We start from the raw sequence: 17624 nt of genomic DNA on the forward strand, positions 1-17624 counted from the left end.
CATTATTCACTTGTGCACAGTCATCCAGAAACTTAGAGTTAGTACTTTTGTTTGATTTGGAAATCCACTGTCTACATGAATTTCCTGAAATTTCCTTTAAAATATTCATAGTAGTTTGAATATAAAATGATTGACTGAAAAGTTATGTATTTCAGCCTCTAAACATGTCTTGATGATTTTGAGAACAAAAATACTCAGCAGCTTTACTGTTTCCCCTGCTCTGAAACGACTCTTGGGGTAGGTGGGTTGGACTATTTATTGTATGCAGTTCAGTGAGTTCTCATTTATCTGCTGTGCAGAGCGATTCATGCTATTGCCATAAATTAAGATCATTAAACTTGTAAATTACCTGTAAAAGTATTTTGGTAAATTCCCATAAGAATAACTGAGTTTGGATGGAGCTACTAGAAAGGATCTTAGCTACTAGGGTAGCTTGTAGAATGAAGTGGAAAATGTATCAGTGTAGATGTTTATAGTGGTATAAATAGATGTACTTCATTGTGATGTGTTCTGTCTTTATAGTATATTGCTATAGTATTAAAAAGAGTCTCACTTGGCCATAATTTTAATTCCTGTGCAGTTGTAAGGCTCGTAATTTTCAGTATATTTGCAGTATATTTGTTGACTACTTATTTTCTCAAGCTTCTGGATGACAACCTTGCTGAAACCAAGACTTATTTTTTTATTTCCTCTTGGTACTTAAGGATTGAGTGTAAAGATCCCCAAGATAATAAGTGAAGAGCTTTGTATGCTAGCCAAAAATGTATATGTGGGTTTCTTTGTCATTTGTTTCTGTCTTTGTAGACCTAGATTTTTGGGTTTTAAACTTGAAATGTGAGAGAGATTAATCTCAATTGAAGAATATGTTTTACTGTTCATACACTGTTTCTTTTGTCCACCCAGGTAGAATTCTCAATGAAAAATACAGTTCACTTGTCTATACTTGATCATATGTGAGCAGAGGCTGAATCGGAAAGGAACTGGGAATGTGACTGGCACAGTACGGTTCTCATTCCCAGTGGCCATTATTTAGTCTCGGTATAGTTTTGAACACCTCAGTGCTTGTCTCATTATCTTAATTAATAGATTAATTGCACACAAATAGTAACATTGACTTTGCATTCTAACGTGGCTGGCTGTAATCCTGCTGTATGTTAGCTGGTGCTTATATGAGCAGAAAGGAGGCTACTTATTAACATAGTGAAGATTGGTAAATATGGAGATATTCAGGAGCATGCTGTTAATACATTTCTAGGTTTCCTTTCTCTTCAGAAAAGGGTGTCATGTGTCTTTCTACTTATATTTTAATATGGCTTTTAAAAGAAATCCTTTTCTAGACTGTGAGTAGGTTTGGAAATATAACAGTTCATTTCAGCTTTTTGTTTCTCAAAATGCAGTTAATGCATATGCATTTAATGCAAATGAAGTTAATGCAAATGGTAGATTGTAAAGACTAGAAACCGCCTGCTATTCAAAGAACAGGGACAACACAAGCATCAGCAGCCCACAAATACTTTATTTATAGACAATTTTATAGCACTTAACTAAATTCATGATGCCGTGAACTTCTATAGATAAAAAAGTACAACAGTTCTTAGTATTTACAAAAATGAGTATGTGTTTTTCCTGTCTTGCAGTCAAGGAAATGAGGTTTCAGTTGGTGGAAGCTGTACAGCAAGTTTGAAAAGGGATTGAAATGATTCCTGGTATACCAGGTCCAGAATGCCCATTCTGAAAGAGGGTGAAAATCACTTAAGCTGATGGTTCTTGCATTAGCTGTGCATAGTAACTCAATGTAATACTAAAAAAGCCTTGCTACATGTGAAGTAACATGGATCTTCCTTCTGAATTACTATGTGGTCAGCTGCTGATGCTCGAGGAGAGAGAATTAGAAACAGAGTAGATGCATATGTATGATCTTCCATCCTGGTATACTTTTCTTTAAGCCAGTATATGGATTACAAGGTTGTTTAAATGGAAGTTGTGTAAAACTGGTTTTAAATTACTAATTATGTAATTGACATTTATTTATATTTTTAATATATATTTTAGATTTAGGTTTTTTTTTTCCCCAAAATCCTGCTTAATGTCCCCTAGATAGGAGGTTTCCTATTATTTTGATTGTCCTTCTCTTGTTTCCATCTACTGTTCTGAATTTTGTGACACAGATAGCAGAAAAGCGCAGTCTGTATGAGGTAAAGGCACCTTGTCCTTCTGTACCCAATGCCATTACTTCAGTTGCATGTTGCATGTTGCTCGTTACTGAACACTTAAGAAAAAAGCTGTCTCGGTTTGAAAAGACAGGTGTCTGCTAAGGAAGGCAGGAGTCTCTTTTGAAATGGAAAATGTGAACCCCCTCATTCTGAATTATTATAATTTTGAAATTAAAGGGTTCTCAGGCAAACATATGAGAGTAGGAATAACATTTTTTTTATTAGTATGTATAAATAAAAGAAAATCAACTATCACTTAATAGGAAAATTAAAATAAATGTAGTAGTATGTAGTAGTACAAAAAACACTGACAGTCAGAATATAACTTGACACCCTGTTGGCTAGGGTGTTGGTAGCAGTCTGATTAAGTGGTGGCTGTAGTCCTCCTGGAGTGACAGACATGCTTTTGTTGAAGCAGTGATCTTGCAGAAGGGTGTAGTTTTCTTCTGAAGGTCTAGCGGTGATACAGAACGGTCTGGTTTTCTTCTGGGAATCTAGTGGAAAAAGGCTGATGTGGAGTTCTAAGCGGCAGATTATATCCAGGTAGGAATGCTTGGCTCCTCCCCCTGGGAGGAGCATCTCACAATGGGATGATATAATTTTATCAGTCATGCAGTGAGACTCAATGTCCCATTAACAGAAGATACTCCCCTGGAGGGATAATGGGTCATGGAAGAGATAAAGAACATTGCTACACTTGGTTTGAACAGCTGGTAATAGAATACATACTTTTAGTTACATCTTTCATTGCAACTTAAGACAAAAACTAATATGGTTAAGCTCCTGTCTAAGCTTATTTTGTAACCTGTTAGTAAACGTTAATAAATTAGACTAAATAGTTGCCAGAACAATTAGGTAGAACCTCCTATTTCATCAGTTAGTCCAGCATATTAGTGTCTTCAGTTTGTGAACAAAGGCTTAATCTGTTTATTTCCTCACTATGGGAGTAGTGACTCTACTCTGGTCAGTTCTTGGGGCCTTTGTTTAACAGTGCCCAAAAACTATACTTGCACCAAAAACTAATACTGAAAATTAAATCCCCTGGGTGTGGTGATTGTCGATACACTTAGTACCTTGTGGACATATGCCCTGTGATCTAACTGTCTTTTGAAGAATTATTTGTCAGCTGGATAAGCCTTGTTGTAGAGTTCTGTTTTGTCACAGGGGTGTGGAGGTCTCCTTTTGAGTTGAGGCAGTAGTAATTTATGGACAGTCTAATTTTTTTAGAAAAGGTGACTTGGTAATATTTAATGACTGTTGAAAAGCATGACCTTTTTTTATCTCTAGAAAAACATAACCTAACACCTAAAATAATTCAAGTGCAGTACTTTAGCAGGGGTTTTCAAATACTACCACTGGGTAAGGAAGTTAAAATTTTAACCCTATATACTCTTTATTTCTGACTATTTTTTGTCTCTGGGAGAGCAGGTGCTAAAACTTGTTCTTTTCACCAGTCACTGGAACAATCCAAGACAATTAATTCACTACTGTGGTTCACCTGGAGGGATGGAAGAAGTAGCTGGTAGCCATTCATACAAGACAATAGTCTTGTATAAAACTAGGTGACTGGGAGTGATAGCTTCTTCTGTGTCTAGCTGGACTGGCCTAAACTGGCATGAAACTTTTAAATTTAATTTGTATTAATTTTCAATCCAGATGCTGAGTAGTCTGTAGAATACAAAGACTATTTTTGTTGTTTGAGAAAGTATTGGCTTGGTGACTATCAGCAAATGAAAGCAGAAATTATAACTCATTCTTCTACCATGCAGAAAAGTAAACGGAAGACTAATGTGGTTTTGAGAAGCATGTGTGTGTGTATTATCTTGTTTCCACGTGCTGTCCTTGTTGATTCTTTCTACTTTAAAGGTATTTTGTTGGTTTTTTTGGTTTTTTTTCTTTTTAATGCAGGCAAATCGAAATGTAATAAAATGCAAATTGTATTAGCCATTTTTCTTGCTGTGCAAGAAATGGATTTATTGACAGCATGTGTTGCTGATGTTGGACTATAATCACTGCCGAAACCAATTTTAAAAATAATTTAAAATCTTTTGAATGCTGATCCATGCTTCTATCCTGCCACTGTCTCACAACCATCGCTTTTCATTAAGTTTATTACTGTAATGGCTTCCAGTGCAGAAATTTTGTAAGGCTTTGTTTTCAGAAGTTTTTCTTCTGCGCTTTTTGAGGCCTTTTTAATTTAAAAGATAATTTCTTAAGCTACTTAGCATAGTGGTAATACTTTTCAGTAAATGAAATTGCCAAAAAATTACAGAAATCTGTGTTTAATGAGCCATCTTCAAAACACTACAGCACAAGTAAGGATTTTCATTTCATCCTTCTGAAAGAACCTCCAGAGGTGGCTATCCAGTTTTCCATGATCACCTTTCCTATATTAGCCAGCACATAGTGGGGAAAGACTGTCAGTATTTTCACTACTACTTTTAATGATTCCTGATTATATGAGCACATAGAATTGTCACTTTCATTAAAATTAAGAAATTACAAAAGGAATGAATAGTAGAAGCAATGTTGATGTCTTTTCATGCCTTTTTTAGCTGAGATCATATGTGGAAGTAACCTAACATTTAATGGAAGGCAAGGAGCAGACAAAAGCAATAAATCCAGCATTATTTTGTGACAACAAGTTTCTGTGATCAGCAGCAGAAGTTATTTAGAAAGTTGAGTGGATATTCTCTATATATGCTGCTTATTTTTCTTATGTTTACTGTTTGAGATTTTCAATGTGGTGCTGTTTACCCTGAGAAACAAATATACTTCACCTTGAAGATGGTGCATGGGGACTATTACACAATGTCCAGTTTGAGGCTAGAATTTTCTACTTCAGAATTTTTTTAAGTTATATTTGAAAGTCTTGGCACAAGTACTAATTTGGCAGTTCGTTTAGGCACCACAGCATAGGAGGTTGAGGTTTGGGGATTGGGATGGGGAGAAAGTTCTGGGATTGTTTTCTCTTCCTTGTTAACATGTAGTAGGACTACTCCTAAATAATTTCTGGTAATACTTTCTTGTCACAGATAAATATTTATTCAGTTATGTAAAGCATCCATCATTTAGGTCTTTTCCATTATTGTTCTTCAGTTGTAGAATCATGGAATGGTTTGGGTTGGAAGGGACCTTAAAGACCATCTAGTCCCAATCCCTCTGCCATGGGCAGGAACACCTTCCACTAGACCAGGTTGCTCACAACTCCATCCAGCCTGGCCTTGAACACTTCCAGGAGTGGAGCATTCACAGTTTCTAAGGGGAAACTGTTCCAGTGCCTTGCTACTCTCACAGTAAAGAACTTCTTCCTGATATTTAATCTAAACCTACTCTCAGTTTAAAGCCATTCCCCCTTCTCCTGTCCCTACATACCCTTGTATAAAGTTTCTGCATCTTTCTTGTAGGTGCCCTTCAGGTACTGGAAGGCTGCAGTTAGGTCTCTCCAAAGCCTGCTTTCTCTAGGTTGAACAAACCCAATCCTCTCAGCCTTTTTTCATAGCGGAGGTGCTCCCTCTCTCTAATCATCTTTGTGACCCTCCTCTGGACTTGCTCCAACAACAGCTCCATGTCCTTCCTGTGCTGAGGACCACACAGCTGGATACAGTGTTCCAGGTGGGGTCTCAACTGAGCAGAGCAGAGGGGCAGAATCCCCTCCCTCCCCTGCTGCCCATGGTGCTTTGGTGCAGCCCCGCACACGGGTGGTTTCTGGCAGCCAGTGCACATTGCTGGGTCATGTCCAGCCTCTCACCCAGCAGCACCCCCAAAGCCTTCTCAGCAGGGCTGCTCTCCATCTGTTCATCCTCAGCCTGGATTGATACCGGGATTGTCCTGAGCCTGGTGTAGTGCCAGCACTTGGTCTTGTTAAACCACATGAGATGGGCTCATTTCTCAAGCTTCTTCAGGCCCCTCTGGATGGCATCCCACCCTTCAGGTGTGTCAGCCCACACACCAGTTGGGCTGTCTCTGTAACTCAGTAGCGCTGCATTTTGGATACATTGCATTCATCATCTTTGAAGTGTAGGATTGTTATTCATAGAAGCTGGTGTCCTTAACAAAGAGGTACGTTTAGCACTGACAGGCATCTTCATCACATAACACTAGCTCGGCCCTGGTTCTTCTCTTCACTATGTGCTCAGTGTTGTGCCCCAGCTGGACAGCAGAGTAGCCAGTGCTTTCATGAGCCAGTCCCATGCAGTAGTATATAAAGGTGATCTCAAAACTGGTGGTCTTGCATTTGGAAGAAGACATATATTATGAAATAAAATTGAAATTTCAAACAACTTGTCATCTTAACTTTGAATCATGGAAGGACTATAAATAGACAGTGTTAGACACCTTATGTAGCTTTCTAGGGCTATTAATTTGGGATTTTACTTGTAACATTAGCAAAACATGATTTTAAACCAAAGCTGTGTATGAAGTTGAGATGTATTTTCTCTCAGTTATAACTGATACAAAATAAAGTCTGTGGGCTTTGGAGTCGGTTTGTTTGGTTTTAAATTGGTGTGCCAGCTTTTTTAAGAAGTTAATTTGAAAACTAATTTTTTATCATGTCTTGCAGTTCTGATTTTCTTTCCTAGAGAGATTATTTTAATGGGTTTATATAACCATTAAAAAATACTTGAGTGTATACACCTTTAGGACTAAACGGGAAGCTATTTACTGAGTAGAGAGGATGGCATATGTGTTATTCTTAGAGCATCTACGTAACTTTTTGTCTTTAACTTCTGTAATTTTCCTATTTCCAATTTTTATTGACATCTTTGCTTTTTGGTTTTGGGAACTGGAATTTCCTTCTGTGTTCCTGTCGTGGTTTTAAACCAATAACTAAGAAAATTACTTATTTCTTGCTGTGAGATATGGATTAGAACAAGAGCAAAACAGGCATAAAACTTAAAAGGGAAAAAAAAGAAAGTTAATTGACAAACTACAGTAAGAACACCAGAATAAACTTCCAGAAAAACCTTTTCATCCCCTGTCTACCCACTATTCCCTTGTTCACATGACAAAAGAGACAAAACCTTTGGAACTTTGATGGTTAAAACAGTCCCAATTCTTGCTACAGTCTTTTCACCAGTCTTTATAGAGAAACAGAAGTTTCTTCCTGTTAATTTATGGAGTTTCTCACAAGAAAAACTATTTTTGTTATAGTTTTCCATTGCTCTAATGTTAGCTGCCCAGAGCTGCTGTTATTAGAGCCCACTCCTCCCATTTTCACATCACTCTCAAGTGTGTATGGGCCATGAGTCTAGGGATGGGATTTTTAAGGATAAGTTATTCAAAGGCAAAAAGTCTTCTTCATCTGTTTCTGTGAGCATCACTAGAAAACAGTTTTCTCATTGCCTCTCAAGGCTTCAAATCTTCCAGCACTTCACTGTACCATAATTACTCTACTTTTTTACTCAAAATTTACACTTTGAACACTCTATTCCTCCCTATATACTGTCATGAATTAAAGGAGTGTTTTCAAGACCTTATTGTCCATTTCCATAGTTTTAACAGAAAGATATTTCAGCTTAATTAAAGCATCTTCTTAATTCTCTACCTTTTCTGAAGCTCCTTTTCTTTCCTGTCACTGGTAGTTTATAAAGTCTCTTTTCATGTTGATCACTCTCTTTTCTCTGTCTGGATAAAAAGATTAATCCGCAAGTCTCATCTGGGTAATGGAAGAGTTAAAATCTTGCCCAGGCTGTTGTAGGTAGTTCTGTGGCCTCGGCCGGTGCAGGAGCTGGAGCCGTCTGCGATGGAAAGCTCCTCATGGCTGCTCTGGAGAGTGCAGTCGCCGCGCCCAGCCCGCTGCAGGTCCAGAGCCTCTCTCTTTCTTCACTCAGCAGTCTCCAGTGAATCCAGCCACAGCAAAAAACCTGCAGCCGAGCCAGAGATCGGCTCGGCCCGGCCCGGCCAGAGCCCGGAGAAAACCCCCTCCACAGGGCCCGCATCCCCCGGCCGGGAGACGCTGGGCCCAGCCCAGTCCCCGCCCGGCCGCATGGCCTGGGCAGGGAACGGGAGGCCTGGAGCTCTGCCGTCCTTCCCAGCCAGGAAACAAAGAGAACCAAGAGAGCTCTGGTTTTACACTTTAAGGTAGGGTTCACAAGTTGATCCCACTTTTCAATGGCCTAAACTGCTGTCAATTCTCAGCAATGACCGATAATTGGTCAGGAGAAAAGACGCCAGGCAGATCCCAGCAACTTAAACTTTCTTAAAGGTAAAGTAACTCCATGACAGTTCCAAGCAAGGGCACGTTAATACTGAATAGTGGAGGAGTTACCTTAATGGCATTTGTTACGGAACTTTAACATTATGCTTTTAAAATTAATGGCATTATTAAAGTGTACCAAACACTGCTGTACACAAGTATTTTATTACCTAAAATGGACTGCTTCTGAAAAAGAGGATCTTATGCCCTTCTACTTCTTACACAAGGCTGACAACTACTTGTGTAACATAGGAGGTGTGAGAACTGTGTGCGGTTTAGTATTTGCTATCCTCTGCTTCCTAATGCTGTTTTTAAGCTCTCTGAATCCTTACTGAATGGAAGCAGCACAGCAATGAAGGTAAAGGCTGTTCTAATCAAAAGGAGCAAAGTGACTTTCAAAATTGGATGCCAGCATTTTAACTGAAAACATCCTTTTTATCCTTAGTTTCAAATTGCTTCTCTTAAATTTTTTTCGTAAGAGTTAAAGCCACTACCACAGAGAGTACTCAGATGTACATTAACACATGTAATACAGAATTATTAATGTAGTTACATCTTAAAGAATACAAACAGTGAGAAAAAACAGGTAGCTATGAATTTACCCATATGTTCACAGACTAAAAACGTACCTTGTGTACATTTTCACCCCCTCCATTTCATTTGAGGCCAGAATAAATATGTAATTCTAGAAATGGGATGGTAGGCTTTGGGGTTTTTTGTTTGTGTGTCATTCCCTGCAACAGGCTTAGAGGGGTATTCATAGAAACCAACCAACCAAAAGCTAGGAAAAAAAAATCCTGGCCTATTCCTGAATATGCTCCTTAAAAGATGACTGCCAAATATTATCATATGCTACACATTTATGGTGACTTTTATATACTTCCTAACCACTTCTCATTTTATCAGTCTGAAATACTGACACGTAAGCTTCTCCAGCGACATGTAAAATAAAAGCATGATGAGAGCCAAAGATGAAATTATTTGGTGTAACAGTTCTGTAGAAGCAGTTAAGGTTATTATTCATAGAATCATAGAATGGTGTGGTTGGAAGAAACTCATGCCCACCTGCCATGGGGAGGTACACCTTCCCCTAGACCAGATTACTTGTCATGGACTATAACTCTCTCAAATAGTATCTAATACAAATAACCAAATTGGTGGGCAGGAGACGAAGTAAAAAAAGATTTAAATATGAGTGTGTGAAGTGAGAAGCTTCTATGAATAGATCAGGGAGCACAAAAATATGGACCTCAGTGGTAAAGCCAAGTGCAGTTGCCTTACATCATACATATATATACATATATATACATCAGTAGCTGTATATATTTAAATTTACAGTAGAGTATAGGAGTGGGTGCCTAAAGCAAATGAGTTAGTGTGTGATTTCCTTCAAATAATGGGAACTTCACATGTGTATGTGTGTACATGGGTATGTACATATATATATATATATATATATATAAAAAGAACAAAGGTAGTTTTTGTTACTTTGTTGTTTTTTTTTTAAAGGCTCATCAGAGTGAAATTATAAATCAAAATCAAGAACTGAAGTAATTTAAGCCAGACCATCTTTTATCCAGATTCTTAATCCTTGTATTAATATAAATATTTTAAAATAATACTTAGGACATTATTTGGTTTAAAGCTTATTTAATCAGCTAACTGGTGGTTGCAGGTTACAATTTATTTTTTTTCTACGGCCATTTCTTGCTTTGAAGTTTTGTGATAGAAGATACATTAGGAAACAGGGATTGGCTTTGCTGCTTTTGTGAAGTACCAGGTGCTCACTGATGGTGGTGTTTTAGCAAATGCAAAGCAGTTTGAATCCACTGAAGTCTGAGCCTGGGCACCCTCTCATCTTTGCCAGTAGTCTGTGACCTTGGACTGAAGCTCTGAGTGAACGGAATCAAATATCATCTTGTTGCTGGAGTAAACTAGTTAAAACAAAATTAGGTTTACAAGAAGCAAATGGAAAACAAGCCTTATGCTACTAATATTTAATTGTGAATGTAAAATTATAGTGTATTAATGTCAAGGATGCAGCACACTAAGCTGAAACATGGGATTGGTTTGGTGTGTTGCAAGTCCAGTCTATTACACAAATCTGTGATGATACAATTCTTTAGAAGATAAAATTTGAGGTCTGTGTAGAAGCTACTAACAGGAAATACAAGCAATGCTTTGTGTTGTGAAAAATAAACAGCAGCAAGAAAGGCGGAAGAGCTTCAGCAAGTTGTGGATCAGTCTTCTAAACTGGTTTGTTGTGGGTACCCATCCACAGCGAAGAGGCCCAGATGGCCTTCACTGCTTGTAGGACACATCCCAGTCACTGACGCAATTCAACAGACTCCATGCTGTCTCTGGCAAAACACTAATGGAACTCCGTAGTTAGACATTGAGAATAGCCAGCAGTAGCACTGCTGTATGTAAATGCAAAGTCATGGTTGTTAAACGAGTACTACAGCATAAATCTGTGAGTGCCAAAATATACAAACTTTGCCATTACTATCCTGTTGAAAAGTTAATCTTTTTGTTTATCATTATTATAACAGCATTATAACAGCACAGATCCTCAAAGCTTTAGGATGCAGCTCTTGCTGTAATAAAAACATAGTAAGTTATGCTGAGATGTTACACTGGATAGTAATCTCAGAGTGCTTAACAATAATAAGTGTATTTGCTGGAAAGGGAGCTGCAAAGATCATTCAATCCAGGTATCATTCTGGCAAATGATATTGTTGAGGAAAAACAATAGACATCTAAATTGCCATCTGTGTGAAACCACCCAAAGCCTTCAGCACCATAAGCTGCCTCTCCAGAGACTCCTCCCTAAGTTGTCTGTCCAAACTGGCTTGTGGTGGTAAAACTAGTGAACAATAATGGCATAGTAGCAAGAATCCTTAACAAAGAACTTCAGACACATCTGGTGTCCAAAATGGTACCCTGCAAACTTGTTTCCCTGTTTCTCTGCTGTTTTCATCTATGTTGTTTATGGATCAGTGTTTCCTTTTTTATATCCAGTATACTCCATATCAAGCTTTGTATAGTTTGTACTGATTCTCTGTATATTGAAAATCCTGATGTTAAAAATCATACCTACTTGCTCCATAATAAACTCTGCCAGTACTTGTATGTTCTAGAATTGCGGCAGACTGAAAGCTCTGTCAGGCCTTATCTTTAATACCATTAGTAAAAAGAGTTTATTCTGATGTTATCCTCTTGGAAGTCATGTTGAATTGCTGCTGTTAATAACACAGAACTGCAATCAGCTGACAAATACTGCTCTCCTGGTTGTGTTGTCTTGAACAACTTTGCCTTTTTCCCAGCTGTTGATGTCCCATCACCAACCCACTTCTGTAGGCATGGTGTGGATATATTTACCAGGTTGATGGTAGCTGGGCCATATGCCAGATACAATCTGTCCTTGTTCCTACCCCCAAACTGGTAAATGAAGATTTGCAAAGGAGAGAGTTCTGTGGTAGTGTTCAAGATTCTTGGAGTGTGCAGAGATTTTCACGCTACTTTGAAGTTACTGCAGAGGGGAAAGAACTACACGGAAGGCTCTTTAACTGCTCTCCACCCATTTTGACTCCTTGATCTTTGATTTCAGTTCTCAAGAGATTAAATTAAATTCAGCTTCTCAGCCTAATTACATTGATTATGTGTTAAGCCTCAACCTGTTAGCCAAATTATTTTGGTTTGGTACATACTGGGCCGTCATAGAGTTTTTAAAATCAGATTGTTAATGTCCCTTTCATGTTTTGTGATGATCTATGTTTAGTTTCAATAACCTGTATTTCAATTTAATTGTAAGTATGTTTTTGATATAATCCAAAATGCTTTCATAGCATTCCGAGGGTGCCTTGGCAAGAAACAAACTCTTCTGGGTGCTGTAGATCAGACCTTTATTTATCTTAATGAAAAATAAGTCCGTGGAGGTTACTTACTATACTAAAAGGAGAGGGAAGGGATTAATTCTGCATTAAAATAAGCATTTTCCCTCTGTTTCAGATTCAGACTGATGATTCTTTTAGTGTTCTGTGCTTTTTGCTCTTGTATTTCACAGGGAACCTTAATCATGTATGAATTGCTACAGGGTACAGATATCGTAGTCCAGAGTTTTTTCTCAAGGTTTTGCTGCTGCCATTGTGGAATGGTGTGCACACTGATACAAACTTGAAATCAGTGGTGATGCTTCTTAGAAAGCAGAAACTTGCATATTAGCCTTAGACTGATCTATGTAAAGAAACACCATATAGGGTGCTGCCACCACCATGTTTCTTCAGGCAGAGGATCTCCATTGCCTTGTGCTTAGGAGATCAGATTTTTGTCACTAGTAAGCCATTCGGTTATCTTAATCTTTTATGACAGATGCACCAAGGTGATTTTACTGTCATTTTCAAAACCTCACCCTGCTCTTACTGGTTTATCTTAGAAGGCACTATGCAAACTTGCTGTATCATTATAGAGTTGATCCCACTCTAGGCTTGGCTTGATTTTTGATTTTGTGGATCAGAAGACTTTGTGTCCTTTGGTCTAATTCAGTTATTAGTGAGTGTGCTTTGAAAGGTAAGGTCAGAGAGTTCTTCTGGTTGCCCTTGTTTGTCAAGGTAGCTTGAATAGCACTTTGGGTAGACTATCAGAAAGGGAAAAACAGGTTCTTCTGAAAGACTTATTGATGTACATGGCATGCAGGGTGGATCCTCCTTCGAGGTCCCACCATACTCTCTCTTGTGCCTTAGATAGTTGTCCAAAAGTAAAAGTTGCATTGTGGGATGCTTGATGATTGTCAGTTTAATTTAAAAAGAAAAATCAACTGTAACTATAGATGTGGTTGCTCTACTCATATCTTTCTTTCCCTGGTTGCAAACTCAGCATTGTATTCTTATCTTTACCTGCCTGTGTAATGTCAGAAGGGTGAAAGATCCAATTTTGCTCAAAAGAGTGATGTCAAGAAACGGAATGTACCACATTCTGCTTGATGCAGGATTCAAGGGATGAAGAGATGCAAGGGTTATCTACCTTGAACTGTTGTGACTGGCAGGAAACCTTCTCCCCACCTTTTACTCTCTTGAATTAATTTTAAGCTTAGTCCTGGCACTGAGAAAAGTAAGCTGTATACTTTCAATTCTTAAAATGAGAATTTAAAAGTTGAATTCACACTTCGGCTGATTGTCTTAATGTTCATTGAAGTACGTAAAGGTCTAGCTTTTCAGAAATAAATTGATCAGAAAACCTGAGGGTTGTGTTTTAATAATGATTTGAAGAAATATTTTCAATGTGACATTTTTTTCTTAGCAGTTTGTGCACATTTTTAGATGTTTATCAGCACTTTTGGAATTGAATGTGTCTGCCTATATAAACATTTGAGTAGGAGGGAGCTGTTTGCCAGAACAAGGGCAAGAATAGGTATTGCTTATTCTAGTCTTAAGAAGAGAACTGATAAAAGGGTGTCTGCAGCTTGACTGTTCTGGTGTCAAATACATTGAACTGTTCACTGATGTAGCAGAATGTCCATCATTTACTCTTGGAAGTTGTGGTGTCTGTGGTGGTTTGGTTTATTACTGGGGGGAGGAAGCTGAGCTTGGCTCTTCCATCTGAACTCAAAGGCACTGCACTCCCATAGAAAGTGTGTTACCTTGAAATCTTTAGCAGATGAATACACAATTGTTAATCTGAATTAGTTTACCTTTTTTTAAGAGATGTGATTAAAATTGCTGAGCTTTGTGGCTTAAATTGACTTAGCTCACTTTCCAGGTGCTCTTCTATCCAATGTTGTCTGCAAGCCCTGGAGGCCAGCTCTTTCATGGTAGCATCATAATGCCAATTGCAGAGGTCATTGAGTACAGCTGTATGGCACTGAAATAATGGTTTAGAAATTATTCTAGCAGCTTTCTGGTATGTGCTGGCTGACAGGAGCATGATGGAAAAGCAAGGGTGATCATGGTAGGAAGGAGTTGGATAAATGGTCCAGTGATTCAGGGCTAGAATTACTCTGGAGTCATCACTTCTAGATGGGAAGTTGCCATAGCAACAAAAAATGCTTTCTTTCAACATTCTAATCAGAAATGTTACCCATCCTCTTAAATAACCACTTTTGGCTAATTTTAGAATTTTTCTGCCATTTAGAATACTTGCTTCCCTGAGATGGGTGCTACCTTAGGGTACTGTAGTGTGTGCATGTGTGCAGACACATGACAGCACCTGCTAATTTGAAATGGAGAATTTGTTTGGGAATAGAGGAAACAGGAAAATAGCTTTTCCTGTTCCAAGTAATGAAAAAATACAGGTGGCAGTGGAAAGTAGCCAGTTCAGAAAAACACCATTAGGCTCAATAGCAATATTGAAAGTACAGAATCCTGTGCAGTAGTAATGTTTATGAGGCATCTTAATTAGCATTTATTGCTTAATACTCAGTAAGTCATTGCTTCCTAATTCTTAGTTGCTGTTTTTCTTTTAGCTTAGTCTATTAATATTTTTTGTTTGTAATGCTTTTTAAAATTTCAATTAATGGATAGAAATTCTCTTGAATTTCACTTGTATTTCAGCATAAACATTTTAAGCATTTAGTGTCTGAGATTAAAAAGTGAAATAGTCTGAAGAATGCAATGTAACAAGTATTAGTTGTACATAAATGCTTTCATTTTGCTGATGTATTCTGTTTTTACTGGAACAAGCTCTAGAGTGTTTTTGGTAACTGGGACTTAAATATTCACTGTATTGTCTCCCCTTATTTGTTCTATAAGGCTGTATAAGGGGTTTTGCTTTTATAATATTAAATTTGCAAAATGGTCATCTTAAACATGTTTGATGAAACTTAAATTTTGCTTTCAGTCATCTTTGATATATTAAGTGCTGTATATATAATATAATACAATTGTTAATCTAATCTTGAAGCATGTATTCTTTCCCAGTCATGCTGCTAGAATAAAATCTGAATGAAATTACGTGGAGACTCAAAAGGTAGATATTTATGTATGGTAACGTTTCCATGCACACTGAATGTATACACTACAAGACTATGCAAATTGCTGATGAATAAGCTTTTCTAAGAATACTTTTCAGAACATGAAGAAAGTTGGTTTATCTTATTTTAGCAATATCTCTATGAAAATGCCAGTGATGTTATTTCATGCAGGAATGAACCTGCTTTCATACCTATAACACTTAACAAAATTCTAATTAAATCAAGTCAAACTGCCAAAGTACCAGTGTTACAACTTGATTTCCATCATGAATCCCATTCCCATCTGATTTTTTTTCCCTATTACTTATATTGCCTATTACTTGTGGGCACTTTCTGAGAAAAATATAGTCTTTCCTGTAAGGAAGAAGTGCCAAGGTATATTTTAAGACATGTGTGCTTCTAGTTTGCAAATTTCAGAGACTTCTACAGCAAATTAAGGGCCTACAAAATGAATTACAATGATATTGCAGCAAGAGAACATTGTCAGCTGTTTCTATATTTTTAGTGTAGGTCACTAAAAGATGTTTTATCATTTTTGTAATGAATGTCATGAAATCATTCATATTTTAAAAGTTAACTATTGCCTCCTTTCAATCTGCTTTTCCTCCTTAAAAAAAAAAAAAAAAGGGAATGAGAAAGGCAGTACCACAAGTTCTGACAGGCTTTTGTTAATGATGCATTTTATTCAGCTTGAGAGAGAGCACTGTCAAGTGCAGTCAAGGAAATAACAGCAAACAGGAAACCTGTAGTGGGAACCATTTTTCTGGATTTATGTTATAAACTTCATACAGAGGTACAGTGACAATCTAATAAGGATTATTACAGTAAAAGCAACTTGCTTCGAGTAGGCAGTAAACCACTACAAATCTTAATGTATGCTTTAGAAGCTGTTAAAGCTACTACAATAGTAAGACTCACTCCTTTAACTTCATATCAAACCTGACTGCCCTAGCCAAGCTTAGGACTCTAGCAGCAAGGCACAGGATGAATAGGTAGTGGAAGGTTCACCTTCTGTGCATAGACAAGTTTCTCTGGTCTCTTCGAAGATGAACTTAACTACCTAAGAGACCTCTCAGGAGCGGAGAAATGAGTAGTTGCGGAAATACATTATTTGAAAATTTCTTTTCAGTTGTCTGGTAACTTCAAATAAATGGGCTACTGCATGTACCAAGGTGAATTATTCCCATCTGTGTGAGGGGCTGTGGTACAGAAATGAGTGCTGAAAAGATGAGCAGAACAATAGGTGGCAGTACATTCAGAGGATAATGGATACAATAATTTAATTAAGAACATATTAATTTTCAGTTATTTCTGTGACTAAAATGGCTTTTAAGAAGATTTTTATTTCTAAGTTCAGCTGTAATTAACTGCTTTAATTTCTTTTTAAACAGGTGTCAAACAAAAAATCAAATAGCACTCCTCCCCCAGCACAACTATCTAAAATCAAAGTACCAGCACCACAGACTGTAGTGAAGAAGGAAAAGCGTCAGAGTTCTTCAAGGTTTAATGTTAGTAATAACAGGGAGCTTCAAAAACTGCCAGCTTTAAAAGGTATGTCTTTCCAAAGCAGAATTACTGTTGTGGGGAAATTTGGGCGTGAGACCGAGAAGCATCTCAGCTACCATACTGCTAATATGTGGACAGCATACATAATGCATCAAGTAAGCACATATGCAGACTGCACATACTTGCACTGGGTGGTTTTTTCTTTTGTTCTATCTGCATTTGAGGACTTCCAGTATGTTGCCTTCTTGGCAATCAGTATGGCATTGTCTGTGTGACACCATATTCACTCATCTCGCATAAAAGCAGAATACTTGGCCTCTCTTTGCAAAATATTAGGCATCTGTACTCAGTGCAGTGTGCTCAAATCTTGTTTTGTTTGTGATAAAGTTTCTCTTGACATTGTTAGAAGACCTGGTCTATCAGTATGTATGGGTCTGTTTTTCCTGAGCATGGGTCAGGTATGTGCTTTTTAGTACATATGAATTTTTCCTTTGTTGATTTTAAGGCTTTGTTATCTCTTAGATTTATATTTACTTCCATCTGTGACAAAAAGATGATGATAATTGATGCCTTTTCTCTTATTAACCCAGCTTTTATCATCTTTATTTGCTCTGAAGGCTTATTTAGAGGAAACAAGAAAAAAAAGACAGTTTTGAAGTGCAGTGTGTAGTGCTTTACAGTGTTCAAGACTGGCAGTGAAAGCCTAATAGATCAGTGGAATACGCAAGTAGTACTGGTG

General features: G+C 37.6%; 1 protein-coding gene across 2 annotated transcripts in view; it reads left to right on the plus strand.

The window, feature by feature from the left end:
* PPP2R5C (protein phosphatase 2 regulatory subunit B'gamma) overlaps nucleotides 1-17624 on the plus strand; it is a 78771-nt gene that overhangs the window by 2321 nt on the left and 58826 nt on the right. For both annotated transcript variants that reach the window (XM_005520126.3, XM_088057464.1), the window contains exon 3: nucleotides 16771-16930. In XM_005520126.3, the coding sequence (XP_005520183.2) occupies nucleotides 16771-16930 (160 nt within the window). The remainder of the gene's footprint in view (nucleotides 1-16770; nucleotides 16931-17624) is intronic.

This window comes from Pseudopodoces humilis, chromosome 7, assembly GCF_049639895.1.
Source record: "Pseudopodoces humilis isolate 2021_Gansu_Grassland_sample_001 chromosome 7, ASM4963989v1, whole genome shotgun sequence".
Lineage (NCBI taxonomy): Eukaryota > Metazoa > Chordata > Aves > Passeriformes > Paridae > Pseudopodoces > Pseudopodoces humilis.